The sequence below is a fragment of the Pinus tabuliformis genome, chromosome J (assembly GCF_031772625.1).
Source record: "Pinus tabuliformis cultivar Carrire ecotype Pingquan chromosome J, CPIR1, whole genome shotgun sequence".
Taxonomy (NCBI): Eukaryota; Viridiplantae; Streptophyta; class Pinopsida; order Pinales; family Pinaceae; genus Pinus; species Pinus tabuliformis.
Window position 1 is genome coordinate 417172908 of NC_142295.1, and position 19104 is coordinate 417192011.

General features: G+C 35.5%; 1 protein-coding gene across 1 annotated transcript in view; it reads left to right on the plus strand.

The window, feature by feature from the left end:
* Positions 1-18766: 18766 nt before the first annotated feature.
* Positions 18767-19104, plus strand: part of LOC149227609 (uncharacterized) — a 317497-nt gene continuing 317159 nt past the window's right edge. Inside the window, exon 1 of the mRNA XM_089377833.1 lies at positions 18767-19099. Coding sequence (XP_089233959.1) covers positions 18982-19099 — 118 coding nt within the window. The 5' untranslated portion in view covers positions 18767-18981. The remainder of the gene's footprint in view (positions 19100-19104) is intronic.

Consider the following 19104-nt stretch of genomic DNA (forward strand, 5'->3'; position numbering starts at 1 on the left):
CGACAATAATCTTGGTATTTAGCCAAAAATTTCTCCTTCATCTGGTCCCATGTTGTAATCACATGAGCTCCCAAGCTCATGAACCATCTTAATGCGTTCCCTTTTAATGTGGCTGGAAAAAATTTTAATTTCTGAGCAGAATTAACATAGTCATAGCTTCTACACAGTATATCAAATTCAAAAAGAAATTCATCAGGATCTTCTGTGGATAACCCATGGAAATTGGGTAATGCCGAAAGTGGGATATTCTTCATAGGAGTTGCTCGTCTAGGGAGTTCTCCAATGGGGAATTCTAGGGTGGAGAGAGAATTTTCTCCCCGTCCTTCTATTCTGCGACCTCCACCGAAAAGTCCTTCATTTTTATCCTCCATTGTTTGTTTTCCTGATGCGCTTGCCCGGTCTTCAAAATTTTCTGTTGGAATTTCAATGTCCTGCATCGGTTCCTCCACCTTAACTTCCTCTATTGGTTCTTCCAGTGATCGTTCATCTTTTTCCACCAGTTCCTCAGTATATTCTGATAATCCTATGACCCTCTTTGGCCCCACTACTTCCTCTGTCTGAAAATCTGTCTGGGAAGAGTGTTGGATCTGTGGCCTCCGAGAGCTTAACCTCTGGGATGTCTCAGCTTTTGAAATAATATCGTCAATAAAAGTTTTTCTTCCTCCTCCCTTGCCTTTGCCACCTGAATGGTTAACCTTCTTGCGTCCTCTCATGCATCCTGCATTCCTAAAGAAAAATATTAATACCCTTAAAATCTTTAGTCGCCTTCCTCGGCAACGGCGCCAAAATGTTGGTCACTTTAATTGTTTAATGATAAAACAATCGAGTGCCACATTAATTATCAATCCAGGAAAGTCTGATTATTCCAAAGGTGACTACGTACTGTATGTACTCAATCTTAATGGTATTAAAAGCTGTAGTATAGACAATCTACTATCTTATGAAATCCATACTCTGTGTTACAGCAGTTATAGTAGTTATAGCCTACTGCAGAAAATGGAGTAAGAACAAGTATCTTAAAAGAAACAAGTCTGCAAAAGGAAGTGATGGTTGCCCTGCAACAAAGGATTAGGACCCTATCCTCAGAGTAAGGACTTTCAGCACCTGCCTCTGTTGTCCAGTTCACACATACACTCTGTGAATCCTAATCACCGGTGAGGTACTCATATACAATATCAATCAGCTAAAAGGAAAACAGAGTTTCAACAGAAGTAAATATCATTAGAAGCAGTAACTGTAATGTAAATAGAAATCATACACACACACCACACAACAGAAAGAAGATGGGTGAATCTTGTGATGAAGGTGGGCCCTGTCCCTCTCACAAGATTCCCCAGAACACAGGTATCAAAATAAAATGCTCAGAACAGAATTATATTCATCTGTCAATAAACCATATTACAGAAAGAGATTCAGTCTCATCACTTCACTACAAGTTATGTATTACCAGTTGTTACCCCCCTTCTCTAATGTAGATGTCTCCTCTTTATAGAGGAGACATGTATTACAACAGATTTTCATACATTAGGTTTCAACCCTTTTGCACCAAAAATAAGAAAGCCAGTTCTTGATAACAAAATATTGTTACAGCCATGAGGATCATGATCATTATGACCAATATAGTAATCGGTCAGACTCTTTTGCCGATGCAGATTTGTTACGCAAATCCCAACTGTTCCTCAAAATGCGCATGCTGTTCGTGGTGTTTCAGCATCGAGGTTCATGCTGTTCTTGCTGTTTCAGCTTCACAGTTTGCGCTGTTTCCGCTGTTTCAGCAACGACAGAATGTGATCCTGCCAGTTAGACAGTTTCAACAATTAGTCAACACTTTAATCAACTTCAGGAAATAATTATAAAGATTGCATGATTACGTGTTAAATAATTAAACATGTAGTAATGAGGAAAGTTATTCTGTACCTTTTGGAGTGATTAAGCCAAAACACCTAGAAAAGGCTTTCACTTAAGGGTTGAAGAGGGTAATTCAATGGAAAAATATACAGTCAAAAATAGACAAAATGGGAACCTAACAATACTTATATTGCTTGAGCCACATAGTTGTTATTTAGATCATATTTATGGATGATTATGGATGATTATTTTGATGATATATACAATACATATGGTATGTTGCATACATGGTTATCTTCATAAGGACAAGGAGAAGAACAAAGCTTGAGTACACAACTTCATTATTTGATAAGTGTCATTTATTTTATGTCGTTGTCATCATGCCTTCAAATATGCATAATATGGTGCTATGGATGAGGATTCATATAGTTCTTGGCTCTCACATGGTTGAGGATTGTTGTTGTCGATGTTATCAAGAAATCTTGACAAATGACTATGAGCTCATGGTTTGCTAGATACATATTTCTATCCCCTTGATGGATACACATTATGTTGGATAAATGGATGATTACTTAAAGTTGCATATTGATAAATATTGTTGGTTAGCCAAGAGAATGGTGATATTGCAGGTTTCATGAAGACATATCTATTTGGAGACATGGCTTACTTAGTCACATAATGATGATGAATTCTTACTTTATGATGATAGTTTTGATACTCAAATATGTTGATTATCATGGTTGATGCTTATCAGATGTGGGATGTTTCCTAATAATGATACATGGTTGATATATTGAGGGTTCTTGTGGAAAGATCATACAGTTCTTGATGATGATGTTATGATGATAGATGATGACTATGGTATTTTCACATACATATGATATGATGTGAATGATTTTGTGTTAATGCTTGGAGATATGACATATGCTTAGTTGATTCATGGAAGGTTATGATAAGGCTCTTTCTACTAAGGAAATGGAGCAAGTTCATCTTGATGAGATCAAGAGGATGAGTTGATATCTATATGTGGCATACTTTGTCACAGGTTGATGATATTTACATTGTCATATCTTGGGAATTGATGATGGACATATACAAGTTTCTGGTCTGGATGTTGTTGACAGATGCTTATGGTGCAGATCATATATGGTGTATGATATTTGGTGATGACTATCATGGTCTTGTTTATATATTTGGTCTTTGTTATAAATGCCATGTATATCATTTGATGTAAAGGTCATGTACAGGTCCATGATGTCATAATATGTCTATGTATGTCATAGTCTTTTAATGAATCCTTTTTGGTCATATGATGTAATTTGTACCCCCACTATGCATGGGAAGGATGATGTAATAATTTCTATATTTCAGTCATGTATAAACATTTGGTATGTCCCCACTTGGTTGGGTGGATGAGTCAAATTTGGTGTATCCCCACTTGGATGGGAGATTGATGTATGTATGAGTCATTGGTGTTAGGAAGGTCAAACTCACATAGTTGAGCTATAGATTCATGCTATTCTTTTGGGAAATATTTTTGCAGACTCTGCATGTGCTCAAGGGGAGCATGGAAAGTTTAGTTCATCACAACATGTACAAAGGGGGAGTTTAATTAGAGAATTACGCATGTGCCTAGGGGGAACATGATCAGTCTTCATATTTAGTTGTTCGGATATGGAAGTTTTCATTTTGGTCATCCCTTTGCCCTTAGGAGAGAATATCTTGGTCCGCCCTTTGCCCTTGATGTTAAAGGGGGAGAGTATCTTGGTGTTGCTTGATACATCTAACAAGTTCTACAACTTGAAGTAATCAACACCAATATGGTTGCCATCAATTCCAAAGGGGGAGATTGTTGGCATTATGATGCATGTGTTGTACTTGATGGAAACCCACTTGTAGCAGAACACTCACTTGTATATGGTAACTATATGAATCTACGTAACTAGATGAATCTACAGGAGAGATATCAAAAGTGACAAAATGCAATGCAGTTCAAAGGAATTAGTTCAGAAGTAATGTACAATGGCAAATCACATTATAACAGGTCTTTTCAGAGGGAACAAAGTAATGGTACAAAAGAATAGGATGAAGGAACAAAGGACTACATATCAGAATCAAGAAGTTGAATAAAAGGGACATTTTCAGGTGTGTTAAGTTGTATACGCGGGTTCACTGTACAAAAAGAGCGTATACACACGGGTTCACTGTACAAAAAGAGAGTATACATATGCACTCACTTTCACAAGAGGAAAAGCGCGTATGGGTTGGAAAATTAAGGAAATTCAAGATTAAAGAATACCTAGAGTCAATACCATGGTATTAGCCCACAATATTGAGCGAAGTAACGACTATTTGATCCCATCTAAGAATACCACAGGTTCTAAGTGTTGTTTTGGTCTGAGGTATTGATAAAGGCTAAAACTATATAAGGAGGAGAAGATCAAATGGCTATGTGCACAAGTAATGAATATCTTATGAAGTGTTAGATCAAAAGCAATTATGCATGTTATGGGTTTCTGATGCTTTGCTTGATCTGGACTAAGTATGCACCTAAGAGTTTGATGATGGATGAGATATAATGATGGATTAGGATCATAATGACTTATCATTATGAGATATGATAATGGATAGGCTAGATCTGAGTGCTAACCAATGTTTTGTGCTTTAAATGCTATGACATGGGTATATCTGAAGACTAGAATAGCTGCGAAGTTATAAGTTTTTATCTATAGATATGTACACTGGTTCACCTTGGTGAAGGCGGGTATACATGCTGGTTCGGCACTTCCAGGTAGCGTATGCAAAAGAAAAGGCTTTTGTTTAGAGATGACTAATCTATCTGATCAGTACTGCTATTTTTTTACTGTTGTTTGTCAATGATGTCTTCATTAGATCTGAAAGTAAAATTGATTGTATAAGGAGATTGAGTCTGGTTGATTGATTGATTGAGAAGGAAGGGTGATCCTTGTTGTTATTTTCTTAGAACTCTGTAATATGACAGTAGATCTTTAGAATGTTATTGGTTGTTACAGTTGTGATTAAGAGGTTTTATGATTCAGTATCTTTAGAGGTATACGCATGTTGAACTAAAGGAAGTAGCGTATACACGCAGGTTGGCTTCATTGAAGGAGTGTATACATTCTAACACATGACCTTTGATGTTACAGTTGGTTCTGGTTGTTGATGCGGTGTTTTGGGTTCAGATCTATGTACTGTCTACAATGGTCTGTTTTCTCCAGTTGATTGGTTGAATTTGATTAAGTTTGAATGAATGGTTGATTCAGTTGTGATTGTTTGATTCTATATGTTAGAGGTTTCAATGAATGATTGATTCAGTTGTGTCAGAGGTTCAGTGATTGTTTGATTCAGTATGTCAGAGGTTTCAGTGATTGATTGATTTAGTTATGGTTGATTCAGAGATTGATGATTGGGTTTCAGTTATATCATAGATTGATGATTGAGTTTCAGTGATTGGTTTATGCAGATGTATTTGATGGATGTATTGCAGTGGTGATTGATTTTGAGCTTCAATTTTACTGATGGGTCCAGTATGAAAATTTGATGAAATGTAGCCTACACATTGTGTTGTTGTGTACCAAGAGTATCCAATATGAAAATTAATGAAACGTGGTCCCTGGAGGAAGAGAGAAGGTTGTAGCCTTCTATAGGTCGGCGCCTACGTACTAGTACACATATCGGCTGGTACAAGAGCTAGGGGGTTGTTGCTCCCTTCTAGTAGAAGCTGGAAAATGAGAGCAGGTTGTAGCCTTCTGCAGGTGGGTTCTTGCGTATTGGTATGAGTCTGCACCAGTACAAGATTGCAAACAGATTATTCTTTTATATTATAAGAAGACAGAGACAACAACAACAAGTGGTTTTTCTCCTGCATTGGGTTTCCACCTTAAATCTTGGTGTTCATGTGTGTTTCTTATGTGTGATGGTTTATTCTGTTATTACTACACATGGTTATTGGTTAATGTTTAATAAAGTATTGATGCACTGATTAAAGATCAACATATGATGAATTAACTGAATCATAAGTTCACTGGATATATGTTGGTTGCCTTAAGAACAGTTGTGTGCACACGTGAGTTCCCTTCATTGAAGTAGCGTGTATAAATCTAATTATGAAAATGAAAAAGTTATTGATTTGTAAATACTGACTCACCCCCTCCTCTCAGTATTATTCCCAACACTTTTCAATCATATTCCCTATAGTAATATAAGTTTATATGTAGAGAATAATAAATTATTTTTATCTTTAAAGTTCTTAATTCGTATAATTTTTATTAACTAAAAATAGATTTATTTAGTTAAGTATAGATTTAAATAATAAATCTAACAAATTAGCTATTTTATTAATGAAATATCTCATTCTTCCCTAAATCTTGATCTAGTCAAATATAGTTGTCTCCCAATCAATTATAGTCATTCCCTTTGGTCAAATTAGTTGTTTCTTTCTAGTCGTTGGAATGCTCGACCTCTCTATTTAATTGTCAAGGTCTGGTTCTTCATCTTGTCCTGACGATGAACCACACTTGCTAGTTCGAAACGCGTCAGCAAATGAATTTCGATGTGATTATTGCCGAAAACATGTCTCAAACACTTGATAATGATCACAGAAGCCTTAACTATAATAATTTGCACTATTTGCACTATTTGCACTATTTCTAGTATAATATGAACTATTTGCACCCAAATGTGAAACTAGGGAACATAACTGAAGATGAGGAAGAACTTATAATAAAAATGCACAAGCTTATCGGAAATAGGTAATTTTCTCCGCATTTCTACATTATTTTGGGTTAATTTTTCATGCTTTTTCGAAAAAAGAAATTTATCACTTTTTATTTTCTTAAAAATAAATTTGCTTAAATTTTTCTTAAAAATAAATTTGTCCAAATTTTACTAGAATTTTTAATATTTTTACTAGAATATCACCAAAAATGTTTGTTAAAATTTCTAAACTTCCTTATTAAACATTGTGACTCATTTGGCAACAACCCATTATTAAAAATAACCATTGATTAGAGTTTGTGCAAACCTAGATGATTCATGTGTTGTGTTTGAGTTGTAGGTGGGCGTTGATAGCTGACAGAATTCTGGGGAGAACAGATAACGAAATAAAGAATTATTGGAATACTTACATGAGCAAGAAATTGGAATTGAGCAAAAAGGGATCTAAAAGAAAAGTTGAAGATCTAAGGTACTGTCAGTCTGAGCAGGATCATGAATCTTCACAAGATTTTCCACTAGATTTACCTTTTTCACAGCCATGTGTAACAAACGATATTTGACTGAACTTAAATAAACACAAAACTCCTAATTCAAAAGAAGTTGATATGGTTTCATATGAGCAATATAGGCCTTCTAGTGAATCAAAATCAAGCTAAATCCATCTTCAAATTTTGGATAATCACATTAATAATTTCGTTCCATAAATAGATGGGAATATGTATGAATATTTCCAAGGTATTTATTTTGTAACTACAACTACATAGTGCATGATTACTGAAATTCTCTCTTGAGAAGAAATGGGAGAATATTTGAATGAGCTTACAAAGTGTAGTGAGGTTATATTGTAAAGGGACACAACCGTGTTAAATAGATTTCATACACTGTGACTCATTGCCTTTCACAGTCGTTCTAGAGTGGGTTTAATGCTATGTTGGAAAAGAGATATCATGTTTCCTTCATAGCCTCATAACTATGAGTGTAATAAGAATTTCTATGCGCAACTGGGCTATTTATTCTTTGGCTTTGGGTGATAGCTGGGCAGCTACATCCCCCCTCGTGACAACATTACAATTGTAGTACTTCATTGTTGCTAGTGGTAGGCTTGTGAGACACATTTGATCAATGACATTTCAAAAATTTGTTTAACAGGAAAATGGGAAGTTTGATCATAGTGATAACTCAACATGAGTAGCTAGAGAACTTGAATACTAAGAGTGAGTTTATGTGAATACCTAACTCGATATAGTTTGGTCATGGCCAAGACACGAAAGTGAATAGGCATATGGATACCTATCTCAAAATCAAGTTGGTCTTATGCACAACATTCCCCTAATTGGAATAGAAGGCCTCAAAGAGAGAGAATTACATAAAAAATTCCCCCCTAATGCTAAGCATGGGACATGGCACATGTAATGAAGATGTCACATATAAATCCCCCAAAACACATTATTTCCCGTGCAAACATTTCACAAGCTAACAAGTGTGGCCTTTAGTATAGGTAAAGAAGAAATATCCACTAAAACATGTTGGCCAACTAAAACTAAAAAAGGTCGCTCAAGTTTTCCCTAGAAATAGAGTTGTCAACCAAAAAGAGCTAGTGTCATAATGTGGAAAAACACAATCCATTATAATAGGTTGAGACTTCTTCATGGAAGAACTATCTATTAAAAATTGGCGAGGATAGATCCTCTAGACCTATAGGGGAGAAAACATGTATTTCCCTCTCAAGAGTAAGTGGTCATAGACTCAAATGTGTCAACATGAACGAATAGTCAAGAATCATGCCTCCCATCACAATAAAGCAATGCATCCATTGTAAAACCACCAACTTCTAGAACACAAAAAATCCAAATATGGTGGGGTCGATAATGATATCATCACATCATGGAACATTTAAGGACCAATATGCAAAATGCATGATCATATTTGCACTATAAAAATATTATATCTAGTCCAAGAATAACATAGAGGAAGACTTCATAAAGCCTTCCAAGAACATCATAGACGATGCCTTCATAAATTCTTCAAAATATTTAATGAAAGACCTAAGAAAAAAATTATCTAAGGAAAGGTTTTAAATGCTAGAAGATAGATGATCCAAAAACAATAATTCCCCAGCGATAGGTCAATGCCACTAGCAAACAATCTTCAGATCAACCAAAAATTAATCTGACCAAAAGCCCCAGTTCCTTAGTAAAAAAAAACTTTGTGATGCCACCATACAAATGTTTCATATAGCTATTTCAAAAATAAGGAATAGAAATGATCTAAATCCACGATTCCACGGTCGTAAAATAGGGATTCCACTATTGAAAAGTCACAGGTTTGTTGCTGGAAAAGTTCCTGAAATAAAACAACAAAACCTTGATGCAAGGCACTCAAATATTGTGCAAAAATAGATTCATAAAATAGGCTTAAATATCCTAAAATAAGGTGCCCTATTCCAGCTAATAAAATCACCATGAAAAACCAACTTATTCCAGAAAAAACCATAAACTGCATAAAATCATCCATATATCATAACTTGTTACTGTCAAAACTAGTCCCACTCAGTTGCTAGCTAAATGCCATATTTGGATAAGAATGGCACAAAATATAGAGGTGGAAAGGGTAGGAGGCGATCATCTTCAATCTGAAAGGAAATCATGAAACTAACTTTGAGTGTGGACTAGGAAAGCTACTAATAATCAAGCTGAGACATTGGCACTTTGTCAAGGACTTTGGACTTTAGAATCAAGAAGGATGAGGAATATTTTGGTTATATGATACTCAACAATTATTATTAGGGATACGCAATACTTTACAAACTCCAAGGATTGAAAATTACCAAGGCTCATGCTCAAAAATCAAAAGGAAGCAAGGAGGTTCCAGTCAATAGAGCTTTTTCATGTGCTAAGGGCACAAAACAGCCAAGTGGGCCAATTATCTAATCATTCGACTCTTCTAGATGAGGAAAAATTAAAGACAAAATGGGGGATAATATCTTAATCCCATATCCCATAACATAATTGATATTATCTATAATTCAATATAAAATTTCAAATTGCAATGAAGGACAAAAATAGAGACAAGGTGGTGTAGTGCATTCAATCTGAAATGATGGGTATTAATAAACCACAATGCCCGAGTACTCTCTCACATATCACTTGCAATGACATTGTAGGACCTTAATGGCATAAAATGTTTCTAGACATTGTAAGTGCGATTATTTTGGTTTGTTTTGTTATGGAATGTGTTGGGTTCAAGGATTATAGTGGCTTCCAGAGACCAGACCCTTCCCTTCAACTTCTATTTTGATGTGTCATTAATATTTTTTCTGTACTTGTGTTTTGGCAGACTTTCAACAACTCATAAGAAATTTCTACTAATCAAAAAAATTGAAATCATCCACCGAAGTGAACCTTAGGAGAGGTTTTAGACCATAGGGAAAACCCTAAACAAAGAAACAAATCTGAAAACCCTAGATGAATAACCCTTAGGGTAGTGCCTCGAGCAAAAAATCTTCAAATTAGTTGCACTAAGTAAAATGAAATAGGTTCTCACATGCTCTAAAATTGTCCAAGGCCTACAACGATATCCTGGACCCATCAAAATAAGTGTGAGGAGATGCTTATCAGTCCATTGCTTAGGAGGTTTCCCAGCCTATGAGCAGCATGAGTCAGAACCCTCGATGAACCCTCTGCGACCTTCACTAGGAACCCTCTGCAACATTCACTGCTAAATAATTAAGAAATGCCCTCTGCGACCTTCATTGTGAACTTTCTGTGACCTTCACTACCAAACAATCACCCTCTGCGACCTTCATTGTGCCTAGTGCGAAACCTGTCCTTCCTTGCTCACCTCTCTTGCTCAATATACAGAGCAAGGAATGGACCTCATCACTCAAACTACTACTCCGAAAAGGCAAGGAAAGACTAATTCGCTTGGTCGCTATCATTCACATATGGAACTGGACTGGCTGAATGACCGACTTAGCTGACAGAACGATTGGCCCCTCTTGAAATGTTGCTCAACCTACGTGCCTATGCGACCTCCACTGCCAGGAAATGATGCTCGACATGTGTGTCTGTGCGACCTTCACTGCCAGTAAATGTTGCTCAACCTGCGTGCCTCTGTGACCTTCACTTCCACGAAATGCTTCTCAACCTGTGTACCTCTGTGACCCTGGATGCTCAACCTGTGTGCCTCTACGACCTTCACTTCCAGGAAATGTTGCTCAACCTACGTGCCTCTGGGACCTTCACTGCATAGAAACACTGCTCAATCTGCGTGCCTCTATGACCTTCACTTCCAAAAAATCACAAATAATGCCCTCACCATACTTTAATTTTTGTTTTAGTTTCTTTTTTTAATGCACTTGGCCATAATATTTAATAACAAATACCCTAAAATACTAATATTTCTCTATGGTATATAAAAACCCAAAATCCCCTAGTTATATAGTCAATATAATGTTTTTTTTTTTTTTACCCCAATATGAACGCACGTGATATAGTATTGCTTCGTCAGTGAAGCCCTAGTGACAGATGGACTCTCCAGAAGAGAATAAAATGGAATTTATTGCAGGTGAATTTGAGACAGAGATAAAATTCTCAGTTGATGGAGAAACTCATGGAGTTTGAACGAAAGATAAATGCTAAGTTGGAGGAAAATCTTAAAGGAGTTGAGTTGCAGAAAAGGAAAATTGTTGAAGAAAAAGTTTTTTGTGAACTTAAACAAGGAGTAAACCTTGAAGAAAGAGATAATGATAATGTTGAAAGGAGACTAGTTGAATGTCTCATGGGCCATTTCAAAACTGAAGATCAACATGAAGAAAATGTTGATGAGAGACTAGTTGAGAGTCTCACAAGTTGTGTGGAATTTCAACATATGATGACTAAGGTGTTAATGGAGGAAATAGGCCATGATGATTTTGATTTTGGTGTATGAATGCAAGAGTTGTTCCAAATGAAGGACATAACATTGATTTTTTTGTGTAGAGAGGAGAAATAGTCACTAAGTATTGTTATACAGGATGGAAGGAAGACGAAGGATAGTCAAGATGAAGAGTATGTGCCATGGGCAAATGAAACCATGGAAGAAAAAACTGAGGGTGATGAACACGTGTGTGGATATTAATGAGGATGTTGTTATAGTGGATGAAGAATATGAAGGTTTGATGGGAAGCTTGGAAGCTTTAGCACTACATGAGGGGGAGACGCTAAAGAAACAAAGGAAACTTCAAAGTCTTGTATTTTTAAAATAGATAATTGGTTTGTGTATGCAGATGTGCGAGAAAGAAATGAAATGGCTTGGATATACTTTAATTAATGAAGTACAAGAACCATTGGGAGAGGACCTGTAGGATTGTTGAAAAGGCACCGAAAACATTGCAACTGAATTTATGTTTTTACAAAATTGGTTGAATAATCCAAGGACAAAGAATAAAGTGAATTGTAACAATCCAAGAGATGATAAGGACAATTTTTCCATGGAAAAAATGCAACAACAAATAGATAGTAGTGGTGATGAGTTCTAACATAAAATGCAGACGATGGCAAAAGCGGTTCCAAGCAATTGTTATCTTGATGTGTTAGTGGAGGACAACAATGAATTTCATACAAGAAATAATGGGTTGTGCTAGCCAGAGGATAGATTGGATGTGGAAATAGAGAGAATAAGGAAGCTGGTGTTGAAGAAGCCTTAGCAGAAGAGGTATGAAGGGCATAAGAGAATAAAGGAAAACATATTGTAGAGGGTAGAGCAAGTTTTCATCAACAAAGGAGGAGGAATACTACAACAGGGGAAAACAGTGGAGCAACGACATGACAAGTAGAGGGACCAAATAGAACATAAATTTTGGGATGGAGGAAGACTCACTTCATTAGCACATGGTCAAAAGACCATGAATATTTTTCACCTTGGGAGTTTGATGTAAGTGCATAGGCTGAGCACAAAATTTGATGAAGTTTGGACCAAAGCTTACCAATGTGATGGGATGGTCACATGGTAAAGCTAGGGGGAATTTTGTTAAGAAATTTTAAGTTTAATTTAGGAGGGAGTTTTGTTTTTTTAGAATAAGTTGGAGAAGGTATTTTCTAATGTAAAAATAATAGTTTTAAGTTTCCCTTATTTTGTGGAGAAGGGGAAACAATTCACCCTTTGTGATTCTTGGTTGCCACGATCGCTTTCTTTTGGGTAACAATAAGAAAAGAGTGTTTGGAGAGGAGAAGTTCCTGAGTGAGGAGAAGAGAGGAACCCATTGTTTCTCTGGGTATTACAATTCTAAAGTTTTAAGACTCGCCCATACCTTCAATCTGTGTGAACTGGAAGGTAAGTTTATGTGAATGGCGTAAATGAACAAGAATTTCGACTGTAAATTGTGTGATTGTCACACGACTTGTGATTGAATCAAATCCATGTGTTTAGACCAAATTGGTGTCTACTTATGAGTTATTGTTACTTGTGATTTTTATTCATGTGCATTGACATTAGTCAGTTTATGAAAACTTGCAGCTTGTTGAACCGATTTATATTAAGAATTTGAATCTTACATATTCAACCACTGTGTGGTTATTCATGTATCTTTGGAATTCTTGTTGTAAGGGTTCCAAAACCCCATGGAGGAATTTTTTGTGTTCTAGAATAATGATTCTTGGTATTACAATGATTTGAGTGTTGTTACAAAGACAAAGTACCCTGTTTGGAATTCTGAAAATAAAAACCCAATTTGACTGTTTGTTCGATTGACAAATTTAACATTGCAAACTCCAATGAAGGAAGCTAGGTAAATTGTATATTGTGTTGAGGGGTTAGTTAGGGACATGAAAGTTGATTTGGAAGGATTCAAGTCGATTCATCTTCCCTGAAACTTGAATACATGATTTTAACGGGGATACAAAATCATTTCATAGTGACGGAACAATAAATTGAAAAGCAGGTGCTACGAAATGATTTCGTAGCATCTGATAAAAAAAATTAAATTTTGAAAGACTGCATGTCATTTTGAATCCCCTTTTGGTCTGCTTCTGTATTGCCCAGTTGTGTGGGTATTTTATTGTTGGGCATTGAATGTGACAAAGGGAAGAATCGATTGTTATATGGGTATAAACATGAAGGATTAAAACATTGGGACAAGCGCTTAAATGAGTGTGTCAAAGCATTATTTTATTGCATTCATTATTTGTTAAGTTGAAGTGTATGCAATTGGATTTCTGAAATGAGGTGAGATAAAGAGTGGATGGTAAGAGGAAAGTCTCTCATGGAATTCATCAAAGCAAATTCATATTCTTATATTGAATTCACATGTTCAATGTTTCCTGAAATATTTTTGTATTGAATGTAAAGTTCAGAATTACGTGGAGTAGATTGGTGATATTGGCACTGGTGTGACTTGGCCGCCATCAATAACCCTTTATAGGGCTTTGACCTCGTATAGGGAGACAAAACCCCAAGATGAAGACCCACCTGCAATCCTGTATAATATCTAATGTGTTTCCTTGCCTTCCAATACAACAGATCATTAGTGTAATTGAGTAAATAAGTTTACAACTAATGGAACCAAGTGGACACTTCATGGTGGCATTCTCATCCATAATGGGCTTTAGAGTGTACATGTGTCTCCAATTTCAAGAAGGAGGTTAATCAAGGACCCTTTTAGGTGGTTTCAAACTCAAAGGGAGTGACAGGTCCATGGTGCATCCCTCAAGTGGTAGGTGTCATGTGATATAAAGGTGGAGTGAAGTGGGGGAATTAGGGGAAGTCTCCAAGCCACATGTCATAGTACAAGGGTAACTATGATAAGGGAAGCCCACATTTGGGTGTATAGATGTAGGAGGAGCAATCATGGTGCACAAGTTACCCTAAACTTTGTATTTCCACCCTTCTTTATGTGCCTTTTTCCTTTTTTATTGATTTTCTTTTATAACTACCCGGGACTCTAGGGGATGAGAGCATGATGCGAGAGATATATCATTGAATACCCCCTTAAGGTTGGCTAGTTCATCGCCAACGAGGGGTTGGGGCAATCGTGGGTTTCTTAATGATGTATGGGGCTGATATGAGGTCCCTAAGAACTAGGACAATGACCATAATGATGATGGTAGATCTCATGTTTGGATTTTTCCCACGTGCTAAATTTGTATGTCTCGACCATCTTTTGCATTTTATCGTACATTTCTTATTGAGAGTGGCCAAATTATGTTTTTTTACTTTCTTTCTAGTTGCATCGACCTATGGGGCATCGTTTTAGGCCCACCTCAAAGTGTGGACAAGCAGAGGGGGAAGCTAACTCCTTGTGGCCCAATAGACAAATGTGGACCTAGATGAGAAATATATGAAACAGGGTTATAATAAGTGGAGGGGAGTGATGTATATGGTGTCGACAAGTGGGACCATGCAATGAAAATCAAGATTTCCCATGTAGTGGAACTCCTAAAGCTGGGAGGCAATAAAGGAGATCCCATGGGACTAGGATACAGGGTTAACCACCAAGTTGGATAAAGGAGACAAAGGTACAAACCAAAGCCATTCTTTTTGTCGAATCCCCCCACCATTCCATGCCCAAAAGTGTCCATGATAAGTAAACAAAAGTACCCAACTACATAATGGAAAACCATACCTTCGAGTTTGGAAGGCCCACCTTCAAACATACGATCATGGCAGATGGGTGAGGGACGTTATGGTTGGCTTAGGTGGTGGAGATGGTGGCACATCGAGGTATTTGGTGGCTGCAAGGGGATGCTTACTGCCAGCTGAGGACCATCTAGGAGAAAAAAATTCTTCTATGGGTGTCACACGTAGGTGGTGGGTAACAACGACAATCTTTCTTAGTGATAATGAAAGAAATAGTATATCCCTAATGATTCCAATGAGACAAAGACATGCAATTGAAATTGCAAAAGTTAAAAACTTCCACATACTGGCCAAATGAAACAAAGCCTTTTAAATAATTTCAAAATGAAGAAACTTTGTCGCATGAGTGTGGATAAACATGATTGAACCTAAATCCAAATAAGATTGAAAGAATGCTTAAATCCATATGAGACTCTTCCATCAAACAAGCCACTAAAAGGATATAACATCATACAAATTGGTGTGATCTAAAGGACAAAGTTTAAGTATAACAAAGTGACTACAAGCCTCCAAAAGACACTGCAACAAAAACTTGACTTAGGGACATTGAATCTCTAATGACCACCAAAGGAAGACATGCAACCTCTTAAGAGTTATAGATATCATAGCATGTTTGTGAAAACACATAAAAAATTGAACAAATTCACCAATCAAAATAGTGTTACAAAGAAGCTCAAAATCTCAATTAATTAATATTTAATCACAATTTATGAAACTAAATTTTAAGATAAGTAAATAAAAATTTAGATCATGTTCAAAATCTTCTTTTAAAATCTTAAGTTTCAAGCATTTCATAAAACAATTTTACCTCTTTGAAAGTATTCCACTTAGATAAAAATATCAAAGCCTCGGAAAAAAAAGACAATATAATTCTAATTTTAGTTGCGCACAAAAATGGAAATCCAAATGAGTTTTATAGGACTATTCAACCCTTTGTCTTGTGAGGAGGAGCCCACCATCCATAAAAAAGTCTTGTATTCATATGCTTTGAAGAGAACACTATCGTTAGTTGATACACAAATGCCACACCCAGGCCTAAGGAGGAGTCTCTTGGTAATGTTAGGGTTAAGATTTAATGATATGATTCAAATCCTTTTCTATCAAAGAGAAATAGGAGTTAACAGTGGGAAAATAAAAGGAAGAGATGGAAACCAACAAAGTGATTATTTCAAAGCTTCAAATTAATCATCAACTTACATAATAGGGAATTAAAGGTGTTTGGTAAATCACGCTTGATAATCAAGAACTTGATATAGGAATCCACCCTCGAGACATCTATCTCTCTTCCATCCTGGGCATGGTTCATTGCACAAGTGGGAAATTCAAGAAATTCAAGTGGTATCACATCCTTTGGGAACACAAATCACTTATTGACAAAAGAGAAAACAAAGTTGTAAGGAGAAAAGGGAGGGTTTTATTTATAAACAATTGTAACCATGACCAATGAATACCACGATATCCACTTAACTACATATGATTATGAATCATACCAATGGTTAGAGCAAGGTAAGTTGACATTCAACCACGTAGCAAGGACAACATGGATATGACTTATAGTTATATGCAACTCACTCCTATTTATCGTCACTCCAATTAATGAATGTTTCACATGGATGTCAAAGGACAATGGTAGGACACTGCTTTAGCCCATTTCGTAGTTCGGATGGATTTCTCATGGTTTGATAATCAATTTTTTGGAGTTGAGTCCTGGAGCAACTTGTCCCAATCTCTCAATCTTGACGTCTGCCCCCTTTTCCATGGTCTAGTTTGAAATATTACCCTTTTTGGTAGATTGAACCCCCCTTGCCTCGTTCTTTTCATTGGATCTTGATGCAAAAATAACAATGAATAGGTCATATTTGGGAGACATTTCCAGTTTAGTAAGAAATTTTATCTGGCCTTTTTGGAATTTTTCTTTGCCCCTTTGTTATTGTTTCTCTACACCGTTTCTTATGGATATAATCTCGTTGGACAACCATGAAGCAATTGAATTTTGTCTTTCCCTTCAAAAGCTTGAAGCCGCCATCTTTGAACTCTTAATGACCTCTCATCAACACTGAGACACCCTCAACAAGCAAAAAAACTAGTTTAAATTTCATGTATGAAATATTGATAGGAATTTCATCGCAACAAAAAAGAAAGATAAATGTATTTGAGACAACAATCCAAAGAGCATTTGAAGATCTTGAAACAATACTAGAGAAATCAATAAAATTTTGAATCATTATAAGTCACTACTTTGCATAAATTTTGAGTCATTATGAGTCACTACTTTGCATGTGCTCCTTCGTCTCCTATGTCTAATAAAATTCAACAAAAACTCTCCAAACATCAAAAAAAAATCTCAACACCAATAAACCTACCACCTTAATTTTAATTATATTTCCTTTTAAATATTTTATATAAAAAATATTACAATCTCTTTTGCACAACCACACTTCTTTTTTCAATAATAATGATCACACAATTTATTAGTAATATACTTTGAATTATCTCTACCATAATAATGATCACACTTTATCAGTAATATATTTTGATCTATTTTTTAGAACAATAATAATGACCACACACTTTATTAGTAATATACTTTGAATTAATAATGACCACACACCTTATTAGTAATATACTTTGAATTATCTTTAATATGTGGGCATCCTGCGATGTGACCTGGAATATAGCGTTGTTACTTAATAAAATCTTTCCCAGTGTTGGTAAAAAAAAGAAAAACAGAAGCAAACAATCATGATAGATAAATAAATATGAAAATGAAACACGTTTCAATAAAATATCAAAATCTTGCCAACCATATTTAATAGAAAGTTCCCCTTATTAATATTTATGGGTAAATTGGATGGTAAAACATAGCGTTGTTACTTAATAAAAAAAAGGAAAAGCTGAAGCAAACAATCACAATAAATAAATAAATATGAAAATAAACACGTTTCAATAAAACATCAAAATCTTGCCAACCATATTTAATAGGAAGTTCCACTTATAAATAATTAAATATTAAGTCAAACACCTTTGGGTCAAATACATCTCAATCTGATTATAAATAATTAAATATTAAGTCAAGCACCTTTCGTTCAACACATACTTATTAATTTCTTGACTTTGCAGAAAGAGATTGGATTGTAAAGGGATAAATTGTATTTTTAGTATCTAGATATAAATATAGATTTAGCTTTTTGAAAAATCTTCAAGACACTTAAATTGTGCACAGTTACCAATCAACTTTATCATTTCAATAAATTATTACTTGATTTTAGAATAATTTTATCATTTCAATAAATTATTACCTGATTTTAGAAAAATTAAATACAGTTACTTATCAATCTTATCATTTTCAATATTTTATTACCTGATTTCTTAAATTATGCACTAATTACCAATCAACCTTATCATTTCAATAAATTATTACCTGATTTTAGAAAAATTAAATAAAAAACCAACAGAAAAATTTTAGAAAAAATAAATAGAAAACCAACAGAAAAATTTTCAAAAAATCACACTAGAAACAACTCAATTGTAAATTTCGATTTCGATATCGATGGCGTTCCACATTCAATGCCAGATATGACCATTTCTGCCTTTTTGAATGGGCAACTCTCTCCGAGCATTTTGACTCTGTCATTCCTCTACTTTCCACGTAACGGCGCGTGCAGCCGCACCATAAAATATTGGAAATTACTATCCTATCCCCATTTGACTAGTCCTGATTCCTGTTATCGCATATGATCTTCAAGGGCAAGCACCAAACAGAAAATTCGTGAGGCCGTCATCATGTTTACGCTTCGATTCTCAACACCGATTTGGCTTCTGTGCATTTTTCTGAGCATTACCTGTTGTTTCACTTTGTTTCAGCAAGCTCAAACAACAGCAGTCACGGATCCAATTGAAGGTAAC